General features: G+C 46.2%; 1 protein-coding gene across 1 annotated transcript in view; it reads right to left on the bottom strand.

Moving 5' to 3' along the window:
* Nucleotides 1–12,854, bottom strand: part of LOC134349175 (15-hydroxyprostaglandin dehydrogenase [NAD(+)]-like) — a 44,976-nt gene that overhangs the window by 21,014 nt on the left and 11,108 nt on the right. The window contains exon 3 of the mRNA XM_063053115.1: nucleotides 4,723–4,829. Within this exon, the coding sequence (XP_062909185.1) occupies nucleotides 4,723–4,829 (107 nt within the window). The remainder of the gene's footprint in view (nucleotides 1–4,722; nucleotides 4,830–12,854) is intronic.

Here is a 12,854-nt window from a genome sequence, read left to right as displayed (position 1 = left end):
CAATTAGTGGTTGGATCCTCAGGAGTATTGAGGAACTGAAGAGCTTGATGTGCAGATCCCAGCACCTCAGAGGTGGCAGAACATGTAAATAAGGAGACAAAGAAGGCAGTTGGAGCAGAAAATCGACGAGCAGAGAAATTATTCTATAATTTTAGTTGGGCCACATCTGGAATAGTCACAAACACTGCAAGAAACATGTGATTGCACTGGAAAGGATGCAGAGGAGATTCACCAGAATGTTGCCTGGGATACAAGGTTCAGTTAGAGGGAGGGAGTTGATGGGCTTGGTTTGTTTCGTTTTGCCACTAAGGAGACTAAGCAAGAATCTTTTTCAGCCAGAGTGTAGTTAGAATTTGGAACTCACTCTCCAAGGGGCTGCTGGGGGCAGATACTTTCACAACATTGAAAAAGTTGGATGAGGACTTGAATCAGTGAGGTACAGAAGACTACGGACCAAGTACTAGTAAATAGGATTAATATATTGTAGTTGTAAGCGACCATAAAACATAGGAGTAGAATTAAGCCATTCAGCCCATCAAGTCCACTCCATCCCGGATCCCATTAAACTCCATACACCTGCCTTCTCACCATATCCCTTGTTCTCCCAACCAATTGGGAATTTATCAATTCCTGCTTTGAATATACCCATGGATTTGGGTCCACCACAGTCTGTGGCAGAGCACTCCACAGATTCACCACTCTTTGGCTGAAAAATTTCCTCCTTACTTCTGTTCTAAAAGGTTGCCCTGAATTTTGAGGCTGTGCCCTCTAGTTCTGGATACCCCCACCAGAGGAAACATTCTCTCCACATCCCCGTTATCTGGTCCTTGCAACTTCCAGTAGGTTTCAATAAGATCCCCACATATTCTTCTAAATTCCAGTGAGTACAGGCCCAAAACTGCCAAACACTCCTCATTTGTTAACCTCTTCATTTCCAGAATCATCCTTATGAACCTCCTCTGGACTCTCTCCAACGACAATACATTGTTTCTGAGATAAGGGGCCCAAAACTGTTGACAATACTCCAAGTGCGGCCTGACCAGTGTATTGTAAAGCTTCATCATTATCACCTTGTTTTTATATTCTATTCCCCTTGAAGTAAGTGCCAACATTGCATTTGCCTTCTTTACCAAAGACTCAACCAGTGAATTAACCTTCTGGAACAAAAGAAAATCTGCAGATGCTGGAAATCCGAGCAACACACACAAAATGCTGGAGGAACTCAGCAGGCCAGGCAGCATCTATGGAAAAATGTTTATTCGACCTTTCAGGCCAAAACTCTTCAGCAGGACTGGAGAAAAAAAGCTGAGGAGTAGATTTAAAAGTTGAGGGGAGGGGAGAGAGGAGCACCAGGTGATAGGTGAAACCTGGAGGGGGAGGGATGAAGTAAAGAGCTGGGAAGTTGATTGGTGAAAGAGACAGAAGGACATGGAAGAAAGAAAAAAGGGGGGCGGGTTAAGAGCGCCAGAGGTAGGTGATAGGCGGGCAAGGAGATAAGGTGAGGGAGGAATAAGGGGATGGGAAATAGTGAAGGGGGGGTGGGGTTGGGGGGCATTACCGGAAGTTTGACAAAATCAATGCTCATGCCATCAAGTTGGAGGCTACCCAAATGGAATATAAGGTGCTGTTCCTCCAACCTAAGTGTGAGATTCTGCTTGTTCTTCACATATCAGAATGCAGACATCCCACCTCTCCCGGAAGTTCCAGGAGTCTCCCGCATATGAATAGTGGCTCCCTGATGCCCGCAAATTATATACAATGTCCCAGGAATCAATTTTTTTGAGAGCGAGCGAGCGAGAGAAAGCAAGAGAGAGCGCGAGAGCGACCACGAGAGAGAGCGCGCGCGAGAGAGAAAGCAAGCGAGAGAGAGAGAGCGCGAGAGAGATCGAGAGAAAGCAAGCGAGAGCGTGAGAGAGAAAGCGAGAAAGCAAGCGAGAGAGAGAACGCGAGAGAGAAAGCAAGCAAGAGTGCGCGAGCGACCGAGAGAGAGAGGTAGAGAGAGAGAGCGCGCCATGGCAGAGTGTTCCAAAAAAATATAAAACATACGTCACCCCAGACTACACTAAAGTGTACCCCTGCCTAATAGGGGTCAAAAATAATGACAGTGTTGCTCGCTGCACTGTTTGCAACAGTGACTTTTCTATTGCCCATGGTGGGTTAAGACTGTAAAAGACGTGTTGAGGTGAGTTTAACAGGTGTCATTCGTTCATTAGCATAACTAACGTTATTTAAACTCGCTGGCCAGCTGCTAAGGAGCTACTCTATTGCAGATATCCCACCTCTCCTGGAAGCCTCCGGCAAATTGATGGAACTACCCCCCTGAAATGAGTTTTTTGCAGGGTGGGATGTCTGAGAATGGGAATGAGAAGTGGAATTAGAATCCTCCCATCACCCTTCAAGGGATAGGGTTCCTCTTGTCCTCACCTACCACCCCACCAGCCTCCATGTCCTGCACATAATTCTCCAAGACTTTTGCCCCTCCAATGGGATCCCACCACCAAGTATATCTTTCCCTCCACCCCACTTTCTGTTTTCCACAGGGATCGCTCCCTACGCAACTCCCTTGTCCATTCATCCCTCCCCACTGATCTCCCTTTGGCACTTACCCTTGCAAGCGGAACAAGTGCTACACCTGCCCCTACACCTCCTCCCTCACTACTATTCAGGGCCCTAAACAGTTCTTCCAGGTGAGGCGACACTTCACCTGTGAGTCTGTTGGGGTCATTTACTGTGTTCGGTGCTCCCAGTGTGGCCTCCTGCATATTGGTGAGACCCAACATAGATTGGGAGACCACTTCGCTGAGCATCTACGCTCCATCCGCCAGAACAAGCAGGATCTCCCAGTGGCCACCCATTTTAATTCCACTTCCCTTTCCAATATGTCCATCCACGGCCTCCTCCACTGTCATAATGAGGCCACACTTCAGTTGGAGGAAAAACATCTCATATTTCGTTTGTGTACCCTCTAACCTGATGGCAAGAAGAACAAGTTCTCAAACTTCCGGTAATGCCTCCCACCCACTGTCCTTCACTATTTCCCACCCCGCCGTCTCTCCTTCACCTTATATCCTTGCCCACCCTTTTGGTGCTCCTCATCCCTTTTGTTTTCTTCCATAGCCTTCTGTCTCTTTCACCAATCAACTTCCCTGATCTTTACTTCATTCTTCCCCCTCCAGGTTTCACCTTCGTGTTTCTCTTTCCCATCCCCCGGCCCCCCCCCCCACCTTTCAAATCTACTCCTCAGCTTTTTTCTCCAGTTTTGGCCTGAAATGTCGACTGTACTTTTTTCCACAGATCCTGCCTAGCCTGCTGAGTTCCTCCAGCATTTTGTATGAATTAACGTTCTGAGTCCTGCATGAGAACTCCTAAGTCCTTTTGCAGCTCTGATGTTTGAATTTTCTCCCCATTTAGATAATAGTCCGCACTATTGTTCCGTTTACCAAAATGTATTATTATACATTTCTCAACAGTGTATTCCATCTGCTACTTTTTTTCCCATTCTTCCAATTTGTCTATCCTGCTGCAATCACACTGCTTCCTCAGCACTGGCCACCCCGCCACCTATGTATGTATCATCCACAAACTTTGCCACAAAGCCAACAATTCCACTATTTGAATCATTGACAAACAATATGGAAAGAAGCGGTCCCAAATCTGACCCCTGAGGAACACTACTAGTCACTGGAAACCAACCAGAAAAGGCCCCTTTTATTCCCACTCGCTGCCTCCTGCTGTCACACACCCCTCTATCCATACCAGTATATTTCCTGTAGCATCATAGGATTTTATCTTGTTAAACTGCCTCATGTGGTACCTTATCTAATGCCTTCTGAAAATGCAAGTAAGTGACATCTATTACCTCACCTTTGACCGTCCTGCTTGCTACTTCCTCAAAGAACTTGAACAGATTTGTCAGGCAATATTTCCATTCACAGAAACCATGCCGACTTTGACTTATTTTATCATTAGTCTCCAAGAACCCCGAAACCTCATCCTTAATAATGGACTCCATCACTTTCCCAACCACTGAGGTAAGGCTAACTGCCCAATAATCTCCTCTCTTTTGTCGCATGACAATTGCTATTTTCTATTCGTCCTGAACCATGCCAGAATCAAGTGATTCTTCAAAGATCATGACCAATGCATCCATTATCTCTTCAGTAACCTCTCTCAGGATTCTGGGATGTAGTCCATCTGGTCCAGATGTCTAATCTACCTTAAGACCTTTCTGTTTGCCTTGCACTTTTTCCTTTATAATTTCAATGACACTCACTCCTGCTCCCTGACACTCACGAACCTCTGACACACTACTAGTGTTTTCCACAGTGAGGACAGATGCAAAGCACTCATTAAGTTCATCAGCCATTTCTTTGCCCCCATTACTACCTCCCAGCATCATTTTCCAGTAGCCCAATATCAACTCTCACCTTCTTTTTATTGTTTATATAACTGAAAACCTTTTAGTACTTGGTAGATGGCATGGACAAGAAGGATCAAAGGGCCTGCTTCTAAATCCTATGACTTTAACTACCAAAAATAACTCTTCCCTATATTTCCTCTTCACTTATCTCCATATGACATATCCATAGTCAGAAAGTTTCCATGTTTGGAGAGTCATGTAATGGTGGATAAGCAGCTTTACATTAAAGCAGGTAGCTGTAAGAACATTGTGGATGGGACAGGAAATATAATTGCAATCTGATAGACCATCTATGTACTTACCAGGTTAATGTTGATACATTTTTCCCATTTCTCTTCATCTACAATGCCAGCGTTGTTACAAACAATGTCCAACTTCTGGAATTTTTCCATAGTTTTAATAAATGTTTCTACAACAGATCAAGAAATAAATGATTTCTAAAGTCATAGTGTCTCAGGAACTGAGATGAACTCACTGTTCGAAGACTCCTGTGTTTGTGCTTACTATGATGACAATTGGAACTAATCAGCCTTAATATCTTCCCATCCTCTGCCTGACATGTGCCGGTCTAAATGCCTCATAAATATTGTGTTTGTATCTCCTACTACCACATCCCTTAGCAGCATGTTACAGGCACCCATCACTCTGCCAAGAGTCTTACCATTAATACTATATTCTGCCATCATATTTGACCAACCAACACACTTATCTGGGTTGAACTCCATCTGCCACTTCTCAGCCCAGTTTTGCATCCTATCAATATCCCGCTGGAACCTCTGCAGGGGTGGTGCTGGGATGGTGCTAGTTGGTGCTATAGCCCTAGCAGAAATTACTATAGCACCACCAAGAAAGTAACTGAAATTTAACATACAAATTGCAGCTGCTTTGCTTTCTCTATATAGTTTTGAATACAGCTTGTTTCTCCAGTTGATCTAGTGAAACAGCGTCCCCAATTACCATCAAGCAAAACACATAAAAGTTGCTGGTGAATGCAGCAGGCCAGGCAGCATCTCTAGGAAGAGGTACAGTCAACGTTTCGGGCCGAGACTCCTTGGCAGGACTAACTGAAAGAAGAGATAGTAAAAGATTTGAAAGTGGGAGGGGAAGGGGGAGATCCGAAATGATAGGAGAAGACAGGAGGGGGAGGGATGGAGCCAAGAGCTGGACAGTTGATTGGCAAAAGAGTTATGAGAGGATCATGGGACAGGAGGCCTAAGGAGAAAGAAATGGGAGAGGGGGAAAGCCCAGAGGATGGGCAAGGGGTATAGTGAGAGGGACAGAGGGAGAAAAAGGAGAGAGAGAAAAAGAATGTGTGTATATAAATAAATAAATAACAGATGGGGTACGAGGGGAAGGTGGGGCATTAGCGGAAGTTTGAGAAGTCAATGTTCATGCCATCAGGTGGGAGGCTACCCAGACGGAATATAAGGTGTTATTCCTCCAACCTGAGTGTGGTTTCATCTTTACAGTAGAGGAGGCCATGGATAGACATATCAGAATGGCAATAGGACGTGGAATTAAAATGTGTGGCCACTGGGGGAGCATAGGTGTTCAGCGAAACGATCTCCCAGTCTGCGTCGGGTCTCGCCAATATATAGAAGGCCACATCGGGAGCACCGGACGCAGTATATCACCCCAGCCGACTCACAGGTGAAGTGTCACCTCACCTGGAAGGACTGTCTGGGGCCCTGAATGGTAGTGAGGGAGGAAGTGTAAGGGCATGTGTAGCACTTGTTCCACTTACAAGGATAAGTGCCAGGAGGGAGATCGGTGGGGAGGGATGGGGGGGGGACGAATGGACAAGGGAGTCGCGTAGGGTGCGATCCCTGCGGAAAGCAGGGGGGGGGAGGGAAAGATGTGCTTCGTGGTGGGATCCCGTTGGAGGTGGCGGAAGTTACGGAGAATTATATGTTGGACCCGGAGGCTGATGGGGTGGTAGGTGAGGACAAGGGGAACCTTATTCCTAGTGGGGTGGCGGGAGGATGGAGTGAGAGCAGATGTGCGTGAAATGGGGGAGATGTGTTTGAGAGCAGAGTTGATGGCGGAGGAAGGGAAGCCCCTTTCTTTAAAAAAGGAGGACATCTCCTTCATCCTGGAATGAAAAGCCTCATCCTGAGAGCAGATGCGGCGGAGACGGAGGAATTGCGAGAAGGGGATGGCATTTTTACAAGAGACAGGGTGAGAAGAGGAATAGTCCAGATAGCTGTGAGAGTCAGTAGGCTTGTAGTAGACAGCAATAGATAAGCTGTCTCCAGAGATAGAGACAGAAAGATCTAGAAAGGGGAGGGAGGTGTCGGAAATGGACCAGGTAAACTTGAGGGCAGGGTGAAAGTTGGAGGCAAAGTTAATGAAGTCAACGAGCTCAGCCTGCATGCAGGAAGCAGCGCCAATGCAGTCGTCGATGTAACGAAGGAAAAATGGGGGACAGATACCAGAATAGGCACAGAACATAGATTGTTCCACAAACCCAACAAAAAGGCAGGCATAGCTAGGACTAAAGGTGCCCATGGCTACACCTTTAGTTTGGAGGAAATGGGAGGAGCAAAAGGAGAAATTATTAAGAGTAAGGACTAATTCCGCTAGACAGAGCAGAGTGGTGGTAGAGGGGAACTGATTAGGTCTGGAATCCAAAAAGAAGCAGAGGACTTTGAGACCTTCCTGATGGGGGATGGAAGTATATAGGGACTGGACATCCATGGTGAAAATAAAGCGGTGGGGGCCAGGGAACTTAAAATCATCGAAAAGTTTCAGAGCGTGAGAAGTGTCACGAACATAGGTAGGAAGGGATTGAACAAGTGGGGATAAAACAGTGTCGAGGTATGCAGAAATGAGTTTGGTGGGGCAGGAGCAAGATGAGACAATGGATCTACCTGGACAGGCAGGTTTGTGGATCTTGGGTAAGAGGTAGAAATGGGAAGTGCGGGGTGTGGGAACTATAAGGTTGGTAGCAGTGGATGGGACATCCCCTGAGTTGATATAGTCGGTGATGGTGTGGGAGACAATGGCCTGGTGCTCCTTAGTGGGGTCATGATCGAGAGATAAATAAGAGGAGGTATCCACGAGTTGTCCCTGTGCCTTGGCAAGGTAGAGGTCAGTGCGCCAGACTACAACAGCACCCCCCTTATCAGCAGGTTTTATAGTAAGGTTAGGATTAGTGCGGAGGGAGTGGAGAGTAGAGTATTTGGAAGGAGCGAGGTTGGAATAGGAACAAGGTGCGGTGAAGTCAAGATGGTTGATGTCCCGTTGGCAGTTAGCGATAAAGAGATCCAGAGCAGGCAGAAGACCAGAGCGGGGTGTCCATGAAGAAGAGGAGGGTTGAAGACGGGAGAAGGGGTCATCGATGGGGGTGGAAGAATCCTTGCCGAAGAAGTAGGCTCAAAGACGGAGCTGGCGGAAGAAGAGTTCCGCATCATGGCGAACACGGAACTCGCTGAAGTGTGGGCGAAGGGGGACAAAGGTGAAGCCCTTACTGAGGACAGAGCACTCTGCCTCAGACAGTTGAAGGTCAGGGGGGATAATAAAGACCTGGCACGGATGACAGCTGGGATCAGAGGGGGGAGGGGAAGGCTATGGGTGTCAGTGGAGAGGGGAGGGTTGGGGTGAGAGGAAGAAGGAGCCTCAAACTTCCGCGAATGCCCCACCTCCCCCTCCTACCCCATCTGTTATTTATTTATATACACACATTCTTTTTCTCTCTCTCCTTTTTCTCCCTCTGTCCCTCTCACAATACTCCTTGCCCATCCTCTGGGCTTCCCCCTCCCCCTTTTCTTTCTCCCTAGGCCTCCCGTCCCATGATCCTCTCATATCCCTTTTGCCAATCAACTGTCCAGCTCATGGCTCCATCCTTCCCCCTCCTGTCTTCTTCTATCATTTCAGATCTCCCCCTCCCCCTCCCACTTTCAAATCTCTTACTAGCTCTTCTTTCAGTTAGTCCTGACAAAGGGTCTCAGCCCGAAACGTCGACTGTACCTCTTCTTATGGATGCTGCCTGGCCTGCTGCGTTCACCAGCAACTTTCATGTGTGTTGCTTGAAATTCCAGCATCTGCAGATTTCCTTGTGTTTGCCCCCAGTTACCATAGCAACCACGCAGCAATAAAGTTATAAGTTCTGTCTCTGTGCTGGTCTAAGGCCATATCCACTCTACACTTCTGCTTATTCATTCATTGTCAATGTCTTGCCGTTGCTGTCCTCAGATCAGTTAAGCTGATCTAAGATTACTTAGGTGGTGATGTCACTCACTCTCACCATGGTCTCGCGAGACTAATGGATGCCACACACACACACACACACACACACACACACACACACACACACACATTGTGCTTTTACAAACTATCGTGGGCCTGGCATGTGCCTTATTTTGGCTGGCGTGAAAAATGGATCGATTTTTAGTGAGAAAACGACCTCAACCAGAGGAATCAGTGGTGTCTCAGCCTGAGCCTGTCTTAATTGAAAGTGACATGCAGAAAGAAGTAAGTGGGGATGAGGACGACAGTAGTTCGTCGAAGGAGTGTGAGGGCGAAGTAGAGGAACAAGAAATGGAGTGGGATTTGGAAAATAAAGGACATGCAAAGATTGTCCAAGAAAATCGTGAGTTTATGAGAGCAGTGGTTGAGTCTCTATGCTATACTGTGTGCCAAGGCATTGCCCAGCGAGGACACTGGGAGAATGATGGATCTGGCAACAGGGGGAACTTTGTTGAGTTGCTCAGTGTAATTGGGAAGTTTGATAAGACTGTAGCTAAAAAAAAATAGAGGACAATCCTGGAAATGCAAAAAACACCCATCACGATATCCAAAATGAAATTATGGATATTATGGCAGATATGGTCAGATGTCAAATAAGTGCAGAAATCAAGGAGGCTGGATATTTTGCCATCATGGTGGATGAAAGTAATGACTTGAGTAAAACGGAGCAAATATCAGTGGTGGTGCGGTATTTGAATAACGAAACAGTGCTTGAAGAATTCTTGCACTTCACTCCAGCAGAAGGGTTGGACGCAGAGTTGCTTCTTAAAAGCATTAAACGGACACTCGCCCAGTGTCTTATTGATAAGAATGCGTGTATAGGTCAGTGTTATGACGGGGCGGCAGTGATGTCAGGGTGCAATAACGGGGTACAAGAGAGGTTCAGGAAAGAGATCCCGCAGGCATTATATATACACTGCCATGCTCACAGACTTAACCTTGCTTTAGTAGATGTTGTGAGCAGTGTACAACAAGCGGGTGAGTTTTTTGAAACTGTGCAGCTGCTTTACAACTTCTTTTCAAACTCTGTTGCCCACGATCTTTTCATGAAGAAACAGAGAGAACTGGAATCAACTGCACAGCCCGTGGAGATGAAGAAATTGTCAGATACACGCTGGGCATGGCAGTATACAGCTTTGTGGGCTATAAGAAAATCACTCCCTGCCATTCTAACTACACTACAGGATATTATGGGTCAACCCAATGCACGGAGGAAAACGGAGGCCAGAGCTGTAAATGGACTGATTGGCGAGCAGTTTGCTTTACTTCTCGCTCTGTTTGAGGATTTATTCCAAGTCACCAAGTTCATGTCAGACCAGCTACAATCTCCCAGTTTGGAGCTTTCATCCGCTGTGGACTTGGCTCAGTCTGTTGTCGATGCACTGTCAGCAAAACAGGGAGAGGAATCATGGAGTGAAATTCGGGCAAGAGCTAGGGACCTGTGCGTCAAGGCCGGTATACAGAGCAGACCACATGAAAGGAGACAGGCCCAGCCACCCCACTGCCTACATGATTTTGTTGTTGAGACCCAAACTGAACGCACACCTGTCACATCCCCAGATGACCTTCGCAAGCACTGTTTCTATCCAGTTATAGACAGACTTCTGACTGAAATGAAAAGACGGTTCTCAATTGAGACTGGGGGTGTTCCAACTGGAGTCTCAGCACTGAGTCCCAAACACAAGTTCTTCTTAGACAAGAATTGTCTTTGGCCGATGGCCCAATACTATGGAGTAACTGAAGTGAACCTGACTGCAGAGCTACATCAGGTTCGTCGTCTGCTGGAAACAAAACAAAAGCAAGGACAGTGAATGACACAGTGGAATTTTTAGCTCTAATGAGACCCTACCATGATGCATTTATAGATTTATACAAACTAATCTCCATATCACTGACTCTGCCTGTTACATCTGCCTCATGTGAATGGAGTTTCTCTTGCCTCAGACACGTCAAAAACTCCCTAAGGAATAGCAGCAACGATGCTCGGAACAGCAACTTGGCCCTGTTGGCCATAAACAGCTGGAGGACCAAAGCACTTGACATCCAGAAAATTATTGATGCTTTCGCCACCAATCACAACAACAGATGGATTGTGCTTCTCTGAAAACGTCAATGGTGAGTGCAGTTGATTTTTTTAAAATTTGCGCCAAGACTAATGCTGATTATTATTATTATTTTGTGGTGGATACCCCACAGTCTTTATGTTTCCTGCAAATCCTAAAATATTACATTTACTGCTATTAAGCCTACTGGTTTTGCTTAGACTTCCAAGCGGTGATTCTGTTGATTTTTGTTTTAAATTCAATAGCTGAATTAATTGAGGTATCGCGTGGTCAGAGTACGATTTGTCCAACTCCTGGCAAAGCCTTGCATCTGTTGTTTGACTTATTTGACTTTAATAACGGTGTATCTTTTGGCATTGTCTGTCTATGTAACGCGAATAGCAGTGGACATTGTGGGTTAGTGTTGTGTTTTTCAGTTGAAAAGCACACATTTGACGCTGATTGCGGGATTGGTGCGTGATTATCACTGTGCGCTGTGGGTCGGATGCTCTGTTGGTTTGTTTGTTTATGCTCTGTGTAGCCCGGGTTGTCTCTGATGCTGTTGACACTGTCACAGTTCACTTCCATATTAGACCTATCAATTGCTGTTGCTTGTGAATCAATGGAGGCATTAATAGCAGGCATATAATGCTTGAAACTGACTTTTTAACACCGCGCGTCTGGCCTTGCGAATACATATTACCATACAGCACATCCCTCAGCACCATTACTGAATAATTCAGCCCCACTATAGCACCAGCAAGAAAAAATCTCTGGCGCTGCCACTGACCTCTGACAGCCTTCTACACTACCCACAACACCCCCAACCTTTGTGTCATCAGCAAATTTGCTAACCCATCCCTCCACTTCCTCATCTAGGTCATTTATAAAAATCATGAAGAGTAGGGGTCCCAGAACAGATCCCTGAAACACACCACTGGTGACTGACCTCCATGCAGAATATGACCCATCTACAATCACACTTTACCTTCTGTGGGCAAGCCGGATCTGGATCCACAAAGCGATGTTCCCTTGGATCCCATGCCTCCTTACTTTCTCAATCAGCCTTGCATGGGGTACCTTATCAAATGCCTTGCTGAAAATCATATAGACTACATCTACTGCTCTACCTTCATCAATGTGTTTAGTCACATCCTCAAAAAATTCAATCAAGCTCGTTCTGGCCTTTCACAAAGCCATGTTGACTATTCCTAATCATATTATGCCTCTCCAAATGTTCATAAATCCTGCCTCTCAGGATCTTCTCCATCAACTTATCAACCACTAAAGTAAGACTCACTGGTCTATAATTTCCTGGGCTATCTCTACTCCCTTTCTTGAATCATGGAACAACATTCGCAACCCACCAATCCTCCGGAACCTCTCCCGTCCCCATTGATGATGCAAAGATCATCGCCAGAGGCTCGTCAATCTCCTCCGTCACCCACAGTAGCCTAGGGTACACCTCCTCTGGTCACGGTGACTTATTCAACTTGATGCTTTCCAAAAGCTGCAGCACATTCTCTTTCTTAATATCTACATGCTGAACCTTTTCAGTTCACTGTAAGTCATCCCTACAATCGCCAAGATCCTTTTCCGTAGTGAATAATGAAGCAAGGTATTCATTAAGTACCTCTGCTATCTCCTCCTGTTCCATACACACTTTTTCATTTGACTTGCATTTACTGTACTTGTCTCAACCTCAACCATAGAGTTCTAGAGTCATACAGCATGTCATAGAATCATACAGCCCAACTAGTCCATGTTAACCACAGCATCCTCCCTGCTGGACCCAGCTGCAGGTCAGTCATGGGTCAGCCGTGATGAAGTGACAGAGCAGATTCAATGGGCCAAATGGCTTAATTCTACTCCTATCTCTTGTGGTCTTCTAGGCACTGTCTACTTGTCTACAAGAGCCTCCATGACAGCTTGGTCCAGAAGGTTAAATTACATGAGATCCAGGGTGAGAGTGGGAGTCATGGGGTGATGAGGGGCTGCTTTTCATATTCGGGGCCCATAACCAGTGTTGTGCCACAAGGATCACTGCTGGATTCATTGTGAAGATCAAGAGGGTGCAGGATAGATAAGGAGGATGCAAGCTCTTCCTCGCCATGTACTTATAGTTCCAAATAGCTCTTAAATGC

The sequence above is a fragment of the Mobula hypostoma genome, chromosome 7 (assembly GCF_963921235.1).
Source record: "Mobula hypostoma chromosome 7, sMobHyp1.1, whole genome shotgun sequence".
NCBI classification, from domain to species: Eukaryota; Metazoa; Chordata; class Chondrichthyes; order Myliobatiformes; family Myliobatidae; genus Mobula; species Mobula hypostoma.
The sequence above is the reverse complement of the archived record's forward strand: the minus strand, read 5'-3'. Positions and strand labels throughout refer to the sequence as shown.